Source organism: Salmo salar, chromosome ssa11 (assembly GCF_905237065.1).
Source record: "Salmo salar chromosome ssa11, Ssal_v3.1, whole genome shotgun sequence".
NCBI classification, from domain to species: domain Eukaryota; kingdom Metazoa; phylum Chordata; class Actinopteri; order Salmoniformes; family Salmonidae; genus Salmo; species Salmo salar.
The window spans coordinates 20,720,479-20,736,343 of NC_059452.1; the positions used below are offsets into that span (position 1 = coordinate 20,720,479).

General features: G+C 41.7%; 1 protein-coding gene across 2 annotated transcripts in view; it reads left to right on the forward strand.

Moving 5' to 3' along the window:
• Positions 1 to 15,865, forward strand: part of LOC106562212 (DNA-binding protein RFX7) — a 42,516-nt gene that overhangs the window by 17,539 nt on the left and 9,112 nt on the right. The window contains exons 3-9 of one of the 2 annotated variants that reach the window (XM_014126926.2): positions 10,300 to 10,382; positions 11,344 to 11,382; positions 11,539 to 11,661; positions 12,444 to 12,560; positions 13,813 to 13,897; positions 14,132 to 14,339; positions 15,430 to 15,728. In XM_014126926.2, coding sequence (XP_013982401.2) covers positions 10,300 to 10,382; positions 11,344 to 11,382; positions 11,539 to 11,661; positions 12,444 to 12,560; positions 13,813 to 13,897; positions 14,132 to 14,339; positions 15,430 to 15,728 — 954 coding nt within the window. Of the gene's footprint in view, positions 1 to 10,299; positions 10,383 to 11,343; positions 11,383 to 11,535; positions 11,662 to 12,443; positions 12,561 to 13,812; positions 13,898 to 14,131; positions 14,340 to 15,429; positions 15,729 to 15,865 lie in introns of both variants that reach the window. The other variant, XM_014126924.2, reaches the window with a different exon arrangement.

A 15,865-nucleotide genomic window follows, 5' to 3' on the forward strand; every position in this document is an offset into this window, starting at 1 on the left:
CACCATCAGGGTCTGCTTTATGCGTCTCTTTCTGGTGTCTGGCCTCATATCAAACTGGTTCTGGTCAGATGTCCTCAGTTATAGTTGCCCTTTGTGTGAATATTCATTCACTGTAGAGCTTTGGGTTTAGTTGGAAGACTCAGAGGTTAGTGGTTCTTAGAGAGAGAGAACACAAAGTAGGTAATGTACAGTAGCAGGCCAATGTAACCAGAGGCTTAACCTGTTAATTACCATTTATATCTCCCTGTGTGTTATCGTTTCTTCTAATAGCTTTCAGTTTCTCTGAGCCTCAACACAAACAATCTGGCTTCCTCTCACGTCTAGTTCATTCTCCTAGATGGTATCAGGCTCGGTAATAAAGTTGTCGGGTTGACGCCATAGCTCAGTTTTGCCGACACATAGCATAGCTAGCTGTGTAACTGCCATTTATGAACTTGTCTTTCATCCAACAAAAAGCTATAGTGTTGTTGTTGGCGCGAGAATACAACCAGGCTATAATTGTTCTGTTGATGTTGTTTGTACCGAAGGGACTGATATTCTATTAGGGATGGTGGTGATGGGTATTTAACCTTGTCCGTGTGAAGGTGCAGGGGAGTGTGGACTGTCTGCTGACACTGACTCATTTAGAATTGTCATCCAAGTGTGGACCCTTGCCCTGCGAAGGGTGCTGTTTGCTGTAGTTTGTAGGGTCTTCATACCCAGGCCAGTCAAAGTCCAAATGAATTTCAGAGATGTAAGGTCTATAAGTGGCTGAAGTTGAATGACTAGAGAAGCAGGGCTGGGCGACTATATGGAATTAATTTGAATGTATGTTTTAACGCAATGTTTTCAGTTTTTATAAGCGTTTGTCTTTTTGGTCTCGTCTCCTTCGATCCTTCTGTGCTGTGTGCGCTGTGCACCTTCCCACTCACACACAGACACCAAGCCCCTCCCCCTGCCACTCAAAACAACAAAGCCGAAAGACCACTTCAACCTCTCTGACAACAAGTAGTTTCAACTTGCTATTTGCATTTGAGGTTTGGTCCAACAATTGGTCGATTCCCCTTCTAACGATAACCTTTTATGTCTCAACTCCCAAAATGTAGAACAGAGCAGACCCTACTAAAATGAGAGTATCAATGAACATGATTGTGGAAAATGAATGCTCAGTTTTTGTTGTGTGTGGCATTGCGGTACCACCTACTGCTAGCAGCATTTTAGTACTGTTATGTGCTAGCTGTCTAGTCTGGGTTTTTTAAAATGTTCTACGATGCGATTATTTCTCTCACGATCACTTGCGTGATGGGATAAAACTTTGATACTGAACTAATTACCAGCAGTAATGAAACTAAACCATGGCCAACAGTGAGGGATCTTGTACGCCCAAGCAGTGATGACTACAGGTATCCATATACAGAGGTGGGTAGGTTACTTTCTAAGTGTAATCCATTAGTTACTAGTTACCTGTCCAAAATTGTAATTGGTAACACAACTTTTGGATTACCCAAACTCCGTAACATAATATGATTACATTCCGTTACTTCTAGATTACTTTCCCCTTAAGAGGCATTAGAAGAAGACAAAAATGTATGTTACCAATTGAACCACATCTATTGCAGGATAAATCAATCTTAAAGTTTACATAGGTGGCCATATATGGATGTTAAATTTTACTTGATGGGTTGGTTATGTAGGCTTCTTCTAACCCATCGCTTTCTACTACATATAATAATACGATTAAATTATATCTTTACATTAAAAACTAAAGTCGATCAGAATTCCAGTCATTCCAATAAATGTTATTATACCCATTGATCTTCAAGAATAGGACTTGGAAATATGGAAGTATAGATTAGCCAAATTGTTTTACCTGAGCATGACCCCAAAACGAAGGACTTATTAGCCAGCCCTTCTCTGTTGTTTATGATTTTGTCGTCATGGAGGACTGACTGGGCTCATTGATTGGAGTTGAAAAATAAATGCTGCGCTCATGGTATGGCATGCTTTGAGCACTACTGAAGAAAAAAAAGCCCCACTTGTATTCCATAGGTTTGCATTTGCACTGTGCAGCTGTTGCAACAGTGCATTTTTCACTCTGGCCACTGGTTTCAAAAACAATGATTGTTAGCTTAAACTTCTTGAATTAAACCATTATTGGGCTCAAATACACCTTTTTAGAATTGCGAACAGCCATCCACAACAACCACAATCCATGAGGCACAAATAGCTACATCATAGAGCAGCAGTGTGATTCACATCAATACGCTATGTAGATATCAATAATAAAGGATATCCGTATCGCTGTAGACTAAACCACTACTGTCATCCTTACCTCCAAGCCTTTATTCAAGTTGGATCATCTTTGGATGCCGACAGCAGTCGCACCATCGGAAGACAGCTTGCACTGTAACCCACAAAAGCCTATTCCTGCTCTTTTCCCGCGATCCATCAAACACATTTGGTGTGTCATCATAGTGGTCTCTGGCTTGTAGTCAGACTCGCTCAGGTGGAACAAACTTAAACTTGAACCTTTTTCAATGCTGATTTGAATGTCATATAGAAAACCGGTGTCAAGTTTTTTTCCACAAATGTTCTTTCTGAATTTAAAAGTAATCTAGTTTTTCAAAAGTGTCTAATCTGATTACAATATTTTTTGCTGGTAACGGATTACAGTTACTGTTTTTTTGTAATCCGTGACTCCCCAACCCTGTCCATATAAATATAGTTGAGAATTTGTATTGGACTTTGATTGTAGTCGATGGTTTGTAGAGTATTTGAAAAACATTGACTTGTCCCTACTTCAACTTTGGAAGTGTGCTGTGTGAAGTAGGGGGGCTTGTCTGGCAGCAGCAGGGTGTGATGTCCTGTGCTCTGCCAGTGAAGGACCAATAGTAGTCATGGCTCCTTTGTCAGCCCAGCGTGTCTGTTTACTCTCTTCCACTCCATGAGATTCTCCTTCTAAAATGGAGAGTCCAATTGGCTCCACGACGTCTGTCTGTGAGCCATTTTTATTTATCCCCCCCATCGCTAACGTTGCTCAGTGGCTGATAACTTTAGCCATTGGTGAGCTCCCGTTCCCCTAGCAACAAAGAGGCGAATAGAAAAGACAGAGGGGCGAATACTTCTATTCTTAGAAACCAATTGAACAGGGTGGGGAGCTGTGTGTGTGTGTGTACGTACGTATGCAGTGTGTGTACGCTATGGCTATGTTTGATGGGGGCTGCTGACCACACCGCTAGCAGAGGCCAGTCAAGGGGAAAGGGTTAACGACAGGGGATTTCAGTTTATCTCAGTCTGCCGGCGCTGCGCACAAACACATCCCCCCCAGACCCGACTATGGCTGTCTGGCTCTGTGCACTCATGCCGTTAAGACACACTTGTCAGCATCTCTGTGTTGTGTGTTTGAATGTTTGTCCCCTCCCTGCTATGGCACCCAGAGCTTCTCTTTATGGTCATGTGTTGGGTGTTTAGCTCTTGTCCATAATGTTGGTGTCAGAGATGCTGCTCTAGACATTTGGGCAGTTTTGGCTGTCCACTGCAGTCTGCACCACAATGTAAAGCACTGGTCTGGTGGTCTGATGTTCCCTAGCATTGGTGTCCTACAGCAGACACCATGAAAACAAAAGCTTGTTTACGTGAGCTTAACTGCCCGCTCCGCTCTGCTAGCCCCCGGATTAGGTATTCCTCGGATTATTGCTACCTCCGATGACTTCCTCTATGGGGGGGGTTGGTTGGGTCATTGAAATGCCATGGGACTGTCTGTATCCCTTCTGCTTTTAGATGTTGTTGTCGTGGTCCATCAATCGGTCTTGAAATAGTGCATTGCACTCACAGCTTCATATTAAATAAGCATTCATTTAAGTGTTTGCCTCTGAATTGTTTTTGTAAAAAAGATAACAATTAGGTGCTAGAAAAAACAATCGTACTACATGTTGGTTACTGTTTTAAAACCGTGAATATTGTGTAGTAGACAGAGGCACCATGGCCCCTTCAGCTCATCAACAATCCAGAACATGATGTGTGAGCCTGCTCCTCCCCCTGCAGGGCCCTCCCGCTCCGTGTTGGAGAGTTGTGCCTGGAGCCAAAGTCTCTCGTCTGCCGCCTTCTACTCCAGCAGAATTTTAATCACCCCTGCCCCGCCCTATCATCTTCCCTATTCCCTTTGAAACAGCGTGTTGGAGAGGGCTGTTTCTGTTTGTATCTCTGGACCCAGCCATCCTCCGAACACTGAACTGGGTTGTGTTCAACTGGCACCCACCATCCATTGTAGTAGTGGGGTAGAGAGAGGGTGAGATATAGAGATTGTGCTTTGGCTAATAGACAGACGCCAAAAATAAACAATGTGTTTCACAGCTGAGCTTAGCTATGTGTATTTATTATGGATCCAAAGCTTTTTACTATTGTTCTTTGTCATTTATCTTTGTTTCATAGTGTAGTTTCTTCTTTTTATTCAGTTTAGTCACATATCTCAATTTGCAATAAGTTTGCCAATCGGTTGTGCAGCCAGACTTACTTGTCATTCCTTTTGCCTCCTCCCTCTCAACCATACAATTTTTCAATTCCCCATCAATCCACTGGGATTTAACTGTGTGTGTGCCAACACGTTTCAAAGCTTGTGTCTATGTGTGATTGAGAGGGAGGTTAAAGCGAGAAACCGACAGTGAATAAGAGTGCAAGCGTGATCCGGTGCTTGCTTGTTTGTTTACTGTTGTAAGTTGTACTTATCTGTGGCATATGTGGCCACTATTTATGTTAGTGCACTGCCCAGGCGGGGAGTGGAGGTGGTCACTGAGCAGTGGAGATCAGATCATGGCGTAACACAGCCCCAAAGCCCCTCTGTCACGACATCTGTGAGACCCAGTGCTGCACGTGACCCACCCCAAAACCCTGCATACACAAATACTAAATTTAGGATACCTCATCTCCTCTGTTTTGGTGGGGAATTTTTGGCATGCCTTCCAAAGTCTCAGTGAAATAGCTTCCAAATACTTAAACCATCATCTCAGTTAATGTTTGTTGATGTTTTGTAAAACATGTCATAGACTTGGGTAGCTGGGCTACAGCCCTAAGGCATCTGTCTGTGTGACACCCTAATCATCTGCATTCACATGGAAAAATCTGCCTCCAGCATTATTTGACTAACCGCAAATAACTGTCTAAAAATAAATTAATGAACTTTTAAAATGCATTTTGTTCCACCCACAAAGACTGTCTGTTTGTTAGGTTTGCAGGTATCAGTGTTTTAAAGTTATTTCACTGTCCCGTGGTAGCTGCAACAAACCCCTCTGGATATTGCAGGGCTCCATCACCTCGTATTTATCCTCATGTTCCTTCAAGGTCTTCTGTTAGGGGGTTTTCCCACATAGTCTCATGTTGTCTTCTCACACTTCAAACCCCACAATCTCTTAGCCTATAGATCACATTTCAAACAAATAATCTGAACATAACTCCACACACATTTTGGCATTTCTGTGCATCCTTGACAAGCGCTAAAATCAATATCCCAAAACGGTATCCAATATCCAAAAACGGCACGTTTTCTTTCTGCGAACCTGCACATCATCTCCTCTCTTTTGTGGCGCTAATGTGAGGGTTTATGGCAGTGTTGCAGTAGTCTAGTGTGTGGTGTGGGAATTTTAGTGTTGAAATGGAACCGGACTGTCGGATTTCTAGAGAACCGAACTCGGACCACCTTTCGAGATGGTCTCAATTCGCTCAAGGACTTTTGAGGGGCCTGAGTTCCTTTGGAGTGTTCACACTGCACCAAAAATTTAAAGTGAACTGCGCAGAATTTTTTTGTTGTTGCTAAAAGGGACCAAGTGTGAAAACATCCTTATGAGCTCTCATTGCAAACACACATACACACACTAACCCTCTCCCCTCGATGGAAACATTTGTTTGATCTCATTAAGAGATTTCCTCATGGCTTTTGTCATTGCGGCAGGGATGAGGACCCCCTGTGTTGATCTTTAACACCCTGTGGTATTTACTGCACACATGTTTTAGAAACACTCAGAATCCAAGAGGTTGAATGTTTTTTTGTAATTTTGTTTATCCTAACACTTGTCCGCATTGATTTTAGCCCGAGCACTGTTTATCAGGATGCATCCAGGATCCTTCTGAACGAGACCTCAACAAGATCCGTGGTTCTCTCTGCGGCAACTTCCACCCCTTTCCTTCTCTTCCTGGATTTTGTAATGTCTCCTTTACATCCCTAATCTCATTTGCAGGATCATCCATGTTTTTGTTTTCCTGTCGGGGGGGTGTTTGTTCCTGAACATTGTTGTCTTTTAGGGTGTTTTTACACATTTTGAGCAATAGTTCGAATCAGTTTGATAATTTGTTACATTTGTTTTCATTTGGTCCGGTTGGTTTCACATTGTCAAATTAACTAAAACTCCTAAACAAAAATACGTGTCCATGCACAAAATGTGTTTATTGGACAAAAAATGTGGTGTTCTATGCGTTCCCAGGTGTGGATAGGGTTCAAACTAGTCCAACCAAACTAAAGGGGGTTGTTTGAAATGGTTGTTTTAGGTTTCACTGGAACTGAAGAGTCTTGTCTTACATTTCATAACTTTTTAATTACAAATGTTACACTGATGGTGCCTCAACAAGTCCTACATAGTACAACTAAACACTCAGCTTTCTGTGTTACTACAGCAGAAACAATGAGAGCACCAGACTTCACTCAGTGGAGAGTAGACTAAGAATGGATCATTTAAACAGGAAACGTTTCTGTATTATTCATGCTCTTCAAGCTGGAGTAGAAGGCAACCTGTCAGCCTTTGTGGAACGTATCTTGGTGGATTATTGTAGTAGTGAGAATGAAAAGAAGGATTTCCTTTCTCATGAACTGGACTGTGTTTGGTTTGAGAGAGACATCAGTAGAGCATGTTAAGTCAGTGGAGTGATAAAGACACTACCATGAACACTACTCCTCCTCCCAGGGATGACCGAACGTAACTCTTTTTTTGCACTTAATTTTTTTTTTTACCTGTTTGTTAGCAATGCACCGATATGACATTTATGGCCGATATCCGATATTTTCCTTGCAAAAAAAAAACGATACCGATATTTACAATTTTTTTCTGCCTTTAAGCATTCTAGTACAGTTAACACACACACGGACGCAGCGGTTTAAGGCACTGCATCTCAGTGCAAAAGGCGTGACTACAGTCCCTGGTTCGAATCCAGGCTGTAGCACATCTGGCTGTGATTGGGAGTCCCATAGGGCGGTGCACAATTGGCCCAGCGTCGTCCGGGCTATCTTTGTAAATAATAATTTGTTCTTAACTGGCTTGCCTAGTCCTAGTTAAATAAAGGTTACACACACCACACTGACCAAAAAGTTATTTTGTTGGCATTTACGAGTGTCCCCATTACCAGTAAAACATAATCAAAACCTATTTCTTTCACTTACTTGCTGTGCTGTTTCATTGTTCATTTGTTCAGTTGTTTCATTCTCAACCAGGATTTCTATCGAACACCGTTTGGGTCTTTGCGTGTCAAATAACACTATTTGACCAATCAGGACCTGAATATGACTGCACGTCACATAATAATTTAACGCGTTCATAAATTTTAACGTAGTTATTACACATTGATTACACTATCACTCGTATTTCATATGTCGCAACGATTCATCTGTATGTATGCTATGATGCTGCTAAAGTTGTCTCGCGCACCTACAGTGCTGGTCATAAAAAAAGCTAGCTAGCTCATGGATGCAAACAATGTTCTTCCCCAAAAACATAGCAAAACGACATCTGTTTCAGTAGCTAGGTGTCATCTAAAATAACCCTAATTTGTAAGACAGTTCTTATTTGATTAACCTCTCTGGGCTAAACGTCCCACCCTACTCAACAGCCAGTGGAATCCCGTGGCGCGATATTCAAATACCTTAGAAATGCTATTACTTCAATTTCTCAAACATATGACTATTTTACACCGTTTTTAAAGACAAGACTCTCTCGTTAATCTAACCACACTGTCCGATTTCAAAAAGGCTTTACAACGAAAGCAAAACATTAGATTATGTCAGCAGAGTACCCAGCCAGAAAAAATCAGACACCCATTTTTCAAGCTAGCATATAATGTCACAAAAACCAAAACCACAGCTAAATGCAGCACTAACCTTTGATGATCTTCATCAGATGACACGCCTAGGACATTATGTTATACAATACATGCATGTTTTGTTCAATCAAGTTCATATTTATATAAAAAAACTGCTTTTTACATTAGCATGTGACTAGCATTCCCACCGAACACTTCCGGTGAATTTACTAAATTACTCACGATAAACATTCACAAAAAACATAATTATTTTAAGAATTATAGATACAGAACTCCTTTATGCAATCGCGGTGTCAAATTTTAAAATAGCTTTTCGGTGAAAGCACATTTTGCAATATTCTGAGTAGATAGCCCGGCCATCACAGGCTAGCTATTTTGACACCCACCAAGTTTGGTACTCACCAAACTCAGATTTACTATAATAAAAATTGGATTACCTTTGCTGTTCTTCGTCAGAATGCACTCACAGGACTTCTACTTAAACAACAAATGTTGGTCTGGTTCCAAATAATCCATAGTTATATCCAAATAGCGGCGTTTTGTTTGTGCGTTCAAGACACTATCCGAAGGGTAAAGAAGGGTGATGCACCCGGCGCGTTTCGAGACAAAAGAATTCCAAATATTCCATTACCGTACTTCGAAGCATGTCAAACGCTGTTTAAAATCAATTTTTATGCGATTTTTCTCGTAAAAAAGCGATAATATTCCGACCGGGAGACGTCCTTTCCATTCAAAGACTCAAAATCTAAAATGGACTCTTCTCGCGCACGCCCGTCTCATTGTTCTCAGATCGACCACTTACCAAATGCGCTACTGTTTTTCAGCCATGGGCTGCAAAGTCATCATTCAACGTTCTGGCGCCTTCTGAGAGCCTATGGGAGCCTTAGAAAATGTCACGTTACAGCAGAGATCCTTTGTTTTGGATAGAGATGACAAAGAAGGCCAAGAAATGGTCAGACAGGGTACTTCCTGTACAGAATCTTCTCAGGTTTTTGCCTGCCATTTGAGTTCTGTTATACTCACAGACACCATTCAAACAGTTTTAGAAACTTTGGAGTGTTTTCTATCCAAAGCTACTAATTATATGCATATTCTAGTTTCTGGGCAGGAGTAATAACCAGATTAAATCGGGTACGTTTGTTATCCGGCCGTGACAATACTGCCCCCTATCCATAACAAGTTAATGGTGGTCGGACCCATCTATGTGAAGCTAGCCACAATAAGGATTAGCCACAATAGTGGACTTTGCAGTTAGCCTTCAAAATAAAAGTATGGCATAATTCTACTATTTGTATTGATTTCCATCACTGTCAATGACACTTTTTTTTAAGGCAAACCGCAAATTCCATTATTGTGCCTAATCCTTATTGTAGCTAGCTTCACAACACATAACCCGGTCAGTTCGAGCCTCAAAAGCCAGATGAAGCTAGCTGGCTGCTTATAACGTTCAATTTCAATAGGCGAACAAAAAGTGGCAACTTAGCTAATACTTTCAAGGATTCCTAAATCATTGCTAAGAATAATGAACATGACTGCAGTTTCTACTGGTCATTGTTTTCAGGCTGGTTGTATTGGTGCTAGTGCGGTCGAGCAAATGATGCTTTATTACAAATGCGGTATTGCATACACATTGTTCGTGGCCGGTGTTTGCTTGTTTGCAGACTTTTTTGTACAGCTTTGACAGTGCTACTTTATCTTTTTTTAGACACGCAAAGACCCAAACGGCATTCCATAGTATGCATGTCGTGAAGCTAATAGCAGTGACGCTATTACTGTGTAACTCTGGTTGGGCAACATCTGAAAAATAGCGCACTTGGAAGTGTATACCGGTGCTCGACCAGTTGGCGAAAGCCAACATCACCCACGACAGAGAATGGTTGATTGTCAAGGATAATGAATTCCATTATCTTGGGTTTCGCTGAAATTTTCTTACTCTTTCAAATGACTCCTTGACTTGTTGACTGCTCGATCCACACAGCAGACATTGTGGGCTAGGTTAGGAATGCTGTGTAGCGCCAAATTTAACGTGGAGCGTCATTACGTCATGTACCTACGTTATATAGGTATGCACGGTAGCTTTGACATCGGTTTTTAACATTGGCGTTAAACTAGACATCTGGCCGATACCGATGTTGGCATTTGTAGCTAATGTCGGCCGATTCCGATATGTTCACCGATATATCGTGCATCCCTACTGTTTGTTATTAAATCCCTTTTCTTCCCTGTGCTCCGCTTTTACAGCAAGATGTGGAGACGTTTACAGACATCGAGAAACTCTACCTCTACCTTAAGTTGCCTTCTGGTCCCAGCAACAGTGAAAAAAGGTAATTGGTCATTCTTTCATTTGATTGAACATTGTTTGTTTTGTGTCATGTCTGCATGCAGTTCCACGCCATTTGCACATGACTTAGCCTAATGTTGTTCATCTACCCCATTATCCATTAGCCTAGTAGCATAATATAGATGTTCTGCACCCTATCCTATCCCCACATGCTACAATGGTTGTCAACATTAGCTTGGACTGTGGTTACGCCAAACTCTACTCGTTATGCCATACTCTCTCTTTTAGAGAGCAAATAGGCTTTGGCTGTTTTAAAAAAAAATTATAATAATCATTGCATTGATTGATTTGATATTGAATTTCCACTTAGGACTACCAGTTAGGAGGGGGTGTGTGTGTGTGTGTGCGCAAACATTCTCCCTTCAATAGCAAATAAGCTTTGGTATTTTTGTTTTTAATTGTTGCATTGATTGATTTGATAATGATTTCCCACATATGACTATCACCTGTGTGTGTGTTCTGATTGAAAGTCCTTACTTAATAACTTATTAATAACATCTTTCCTCAACCCTTCATGTTTTACCTTTTTGTAAAATATGTGTAGATTTCTCTCGTCTTCTCTCTAATGTATATTTGATCTGTAACACACACATATACGCACGCACGCTTAATTCCAAATGATCCAAGCCCCTACTCCTTAGAAATGTGTGTAGATCTGAGACGATTGGATATGTATTAGGCCTAAGGAATACTGTAATAGCTTTATTTCTGATAGGCTAAGAGGAATTTCCCCACATTGTTTGAATTTATCCAATCCTCTCATCTACAGAAGTGTCCAGGGGCAGTGGCTTAAAGTTAGTTTAGCATCAGGTGACAAACACACACTGCTCATTGATGTTGTCAATATCATACCTTGATTGAAAAGCAATGATCAATTCCTACTTGTTCTCCACATCTAATCCTCATCACCTCAACTCCCCAACACTCCACACGATGCCCATCAGGACTGAGAGAGGGTCTGCCAGTCCTGGAGAACTGTCATGGTACATAAACCTCTCTCACTTACAACACAGAGACATGGGGGTGATTGATGTGTGTTGGTTGGGTTTGAAAAATGGGGCGGGAAAGGTAGATCCGACAGTCAATGTTTTTTGTGATTTTATTGTAAATAACCTATTTTCTCCTGCTTTCTCTAGCAGTGATCAGAGCTCCATGTCATCAAGCCGCACTCAGCAGATGCACGCGTTCAACTGGATTCGCAGTCACCTAGAGGAACACCCAGAAACCTCCCTGCCCAAACAGGAAGTCTATGACGAGTACAAGTGGGTATCTGACTGTGAGAAAGGGTACATAGAGAAGTGTGAAGCCAATGGGGCTTCGCCCAGCTCGGGTCATTTTCAAAGCAATAATACTGTTAAATACAAATAAAAAACTGTCATCCTGTTTTGATGTTCTGGAAAGAGGCACCGCACCAATTTAGAAACATATTGATAGCACTGTGTACAGGTATTTTAGGGAGTTTGGAATACCTGATAGGTTAAATTCCATACCAGGTGGAAATGGATGGACTTACTTTTGAATTTGATTTCCATGAGCACTTGACTTCTAAGAAGTTTCACAAGAACAAGGTACACATTTGTATGGCCGTTTTTATTTTATGACATGAGATGCATGTTATGAAAGTACATAGCATTTGGCTGTTACTAAATAAATAAGCCTTTACCATACACTGCCAGCTATGAAGGATCTGCATACCGCCAGCCAAAGCACCAATATAAATAGATGCAGAAAGCATGGGAAAAGATGTGCACCATGTGTTGGTAACACTAGAACGGAAAGTCTGAAATGCTATGTGACTGTTACGTAACACACAGTTTGACGTCCTCATTCATTGCAAATGAAAGTACTAATAATGTTTCAGATTTCTTTGGGAACGTCTTCACCCAGATGTCACTGTTTTGATGTGACTGTCCTTATTTCATATTTAACATAGTTTATTTGGTTTTACTGAGATTTCCAATACCTTGTTTATCTGAACTTTACTTCCCCTGTCCAACAAATGTTTACTGTCTGTGTCTGTCTTCCTCTTGTTTGTTTGTTTCAGGAGCTATTGTGACAATCTCTGCTACCACCCACTGAGTGCGGCGGACTTTGGAAAGATCATGAAAAATGTATTTCCAAATATGAAGGCACGTCGACTTGGCATGAGAGGCAAATCAAAATATCCTTCACTGGAATGGTTTGTAGCGAACAATCTGGACTCTGGTCGCAGAACATCTGTTGTCTCAGTTCATGGAGCATCTAAATATAGAACTGAAATTAAATCAAATAAAGCGGCCTCTGCCTGGAGAGCAGTATAGTAGGACAGAGACACTTAGGGGAATCACTGTGTTCTTGACCTTCAGGAAACAATTTGTGAAATGTCCTTTCCATGAGATCACGACTCTAGACTTAGCAAAGCTCCAGTCTCCAATGAGATTAGTGTCCGTTAAATTAGTAAAGTGACAAGTGACTTTGTTCTTATTTTGTTGAGGTGGAGTTCGAAAAAAGAATAGCATAAAATACTTACGTATGAATGCAATTTTTTATTTTCAATGCAGAGCCTTTCTGAAATAGACCTTGTTTTTATATGACGGTTGCAATAGAAACTGAAACTCAATATGAGCGCCCAAGTCAAATCAGACCAAATCAGAACATCTTGAGCTGTGGCTTGCTTAGTAATCTATATCTCCCTTTTTAAATGAACTATTTTCTGTTACCAAAGTAAATACACACTCTACAAAGGTACAAGTTAATTCAAGATCACACTCTTTGACCTATTTGTCTGTATTTTATTATTTGTTTTGTGTGAGAGAAAGTGAGTCATTCATAACTGTGCTATAACTCTGAGTAGCTCTTTGCCTGGTTGTGAGAGACACCTAAGTGTATGGAAGTGTTCAGCAGGGAGCACCTGCTGTCACACTCTCACACACCAGCATCTGATAAAAGGCTAGCTCTCACCACAAATCCACAGAGCCTTATTTTGGCAGTGGAGTTGGTCACATCTCCAAAGGTTGGAGGGGGAAGAGAAGGTTCAGTGGGAGTGTGACAGGCCTGAGGGGCTGAGGGATTAGTAGTGGAGTGACTAGCAACTGATGCTGGTTGGGACATAGGTCGCAGTTGTAAATGAGAACTTGTTCTCAACTGGGCCTACCTGGTTAAATAAAGGTGAAATAAATAAAAAATAGCTGTCTCAGCTTCAGGTGAGAAGGCTCTTCCTCAGATCTGTCTGTGAGTGACAACTGACCTTCTGCCCTGAGGCACTTTTCTTACCCTATGCTGTGGGGCAATCCCAGTCTCTTATGGCTAGAATGGTCCCTGAAGCAGTAAAGCCCGGCTCTTTACAGACAAACAACCAACACATTTTAGCACCTCCATAAATTAACTCTTAAATGTTTGACCGTTCAGTGTTTTTTACCTTAACCCCTGCTCACATACTGCTATAGTGGACTGAGGAAGAAAGCCTTTGTCCACATGCCATCTTTACCCAACCTGGAGTTACATAAAACAGGGGATGGGGTAAGTTGTCTGTCTGCCTTCCTCTCAAGGTCTTTACCTTACTTATTTTCTTGAAAATCTATTTAAGTAAGAAAGGTTTGCCTAACTGTAGTCCAACCATAACATAACTTTCATTAATGTAATGTGTTAAGAAAAGGACTATGTTTTGAGGCTTCGTATTGAACTAAAAGTAATACAGGGATATGTACGACTATAATTCTTAACACCTGTACATGTGCCTATATTGTGCTTCAGTGTGAGGTGCTGGAGGCCTCAGGTCAGCTGTGCAGTGTGGAGGAGGAGGTGCGCTCTGCAGCCTGTGGCCTGGTGTGTGATTGGGCCCAGAAGGTGCTGAGCCGCCAGTTTGATGCTGTGGAGGACCTGGCTCGCTTCCTCCTCAACAGCCACTACATCGGCACCAAATCTGTGGCAGCCCTTACTGTCATGACTGGTACACCAACAGGTGACAATACAGTGCATCTGCAAAGTATTCAGATCCCTTGACTTTTTCCACATTTTGTTACGTTACAGCCTTATTCTAAAATGACAAATCAAAAACAGGTTTTTAGGCATTTTTGCTAATGTATAAAAAAGAAAAAAATATTACATTTACATAAGTATTCAAACCCTTTACTTAGTACTTTGTTGAATCACCTTTTGGCAGCTATCACAGCCTTGAGTCTTGGGTATGATGCTACAAGCTTGGCACACCTTTATTTGGGGAGTTTATCCCATTTTTCTCTGTAGATTCTCTCAAGCTCTGTCAGGTTGAATGGGGAGCGTCGCTGCAATGCTATTTTCAGGTCTCCAGAGATGTTTGATCGGGTTCAAGTCCAGGCTCTGGCTGGGCCACCCAAGGACTTTCAGAGACTTGTCCCAAAGCCACTCCTGCGTTGTCTTGGCTGTGTGCTTAGGGTCGTTGTCCTGTTGGAAGGTGACCCTTCGGCCCAGTCTGAGGTCCTGAGCGCTCTGGAGCAGGTTTTCATCTAGGATCTCTGTACTTTGCGCCGTTCATCTTTCCCTCCAATGCTAAATACTTATGTAAATAAGGTACTTCTGTTTTTTATTTTTAATACATTTCCAAAAATGTATATAAACCTGTTTTTGCTTTGCCATTTTAGAATAAGGCTGTAACGTAACAAAATATGTGACGAGTTAAGGGCTCTGAATACTGTCTGTGTGCGCTGTATGTGTTGATAGTCAAACTTCACTTGTCCTTTCACTGCCTCATGTATGATGAACAGTGAAAGGTTTCCATCTAGTGGCAGATTCTTCTCATTGACCTGCTACAGTGCATTTACATACCACCTCCTGTCAGTCCCTAAAAGCCATCCCTCTAGGCACAGATGTCAATTCAATGTCTATTCCACATTGGTTCAACGTCATTTCATTGAAATGATGTGGAAACAACATTGATTCAACCAGTTTGTGCCCAGTGGGATAGTTATGCTTTCTTCAAAATAGAAGCTGCTCTGCCTTGGAGGACCATGACAATTTGTTAACCCAAAATATGTGTTAACCTGTTTCTGTCTTCCTCTGTCTCTTCCCTTTAGGAGTTAAAACGCCACTCCCATCCTCAGCATTCGCACCAACAGCTGAAGCCCACTCCTTCCAGTCCCAAGTGAAGACCCTGCCCTCTCCCTCCATCGATGCCAAGCAGCAGCTCCAACGGAAGATCCAGAAGAAGCAGCAGGAGCAGATGCTGCACTCCCCCCTCCCCGGAGAGACTCAGGCCAGGCGGGCTGACGGGGGCACGCCTGGTGTCGGCTCCATTACCTGTAGAAGCCCAGCCCTGCTCTCCCCACATCCCACCATTGGCATTATGGTAGCTGCAGTCCCCAGCCCCATCACGGTAAGCCAAGCTTGTATTCTACTTCTGTGTTTGTCTAAGCTTACTCTATATATCCCACTGTCTTTGCAGTGTTCCTGTTACTCATCTATACAAGTGATAACTTTGTGTTGCCTATATCACATGTGCAACAGAAGCTA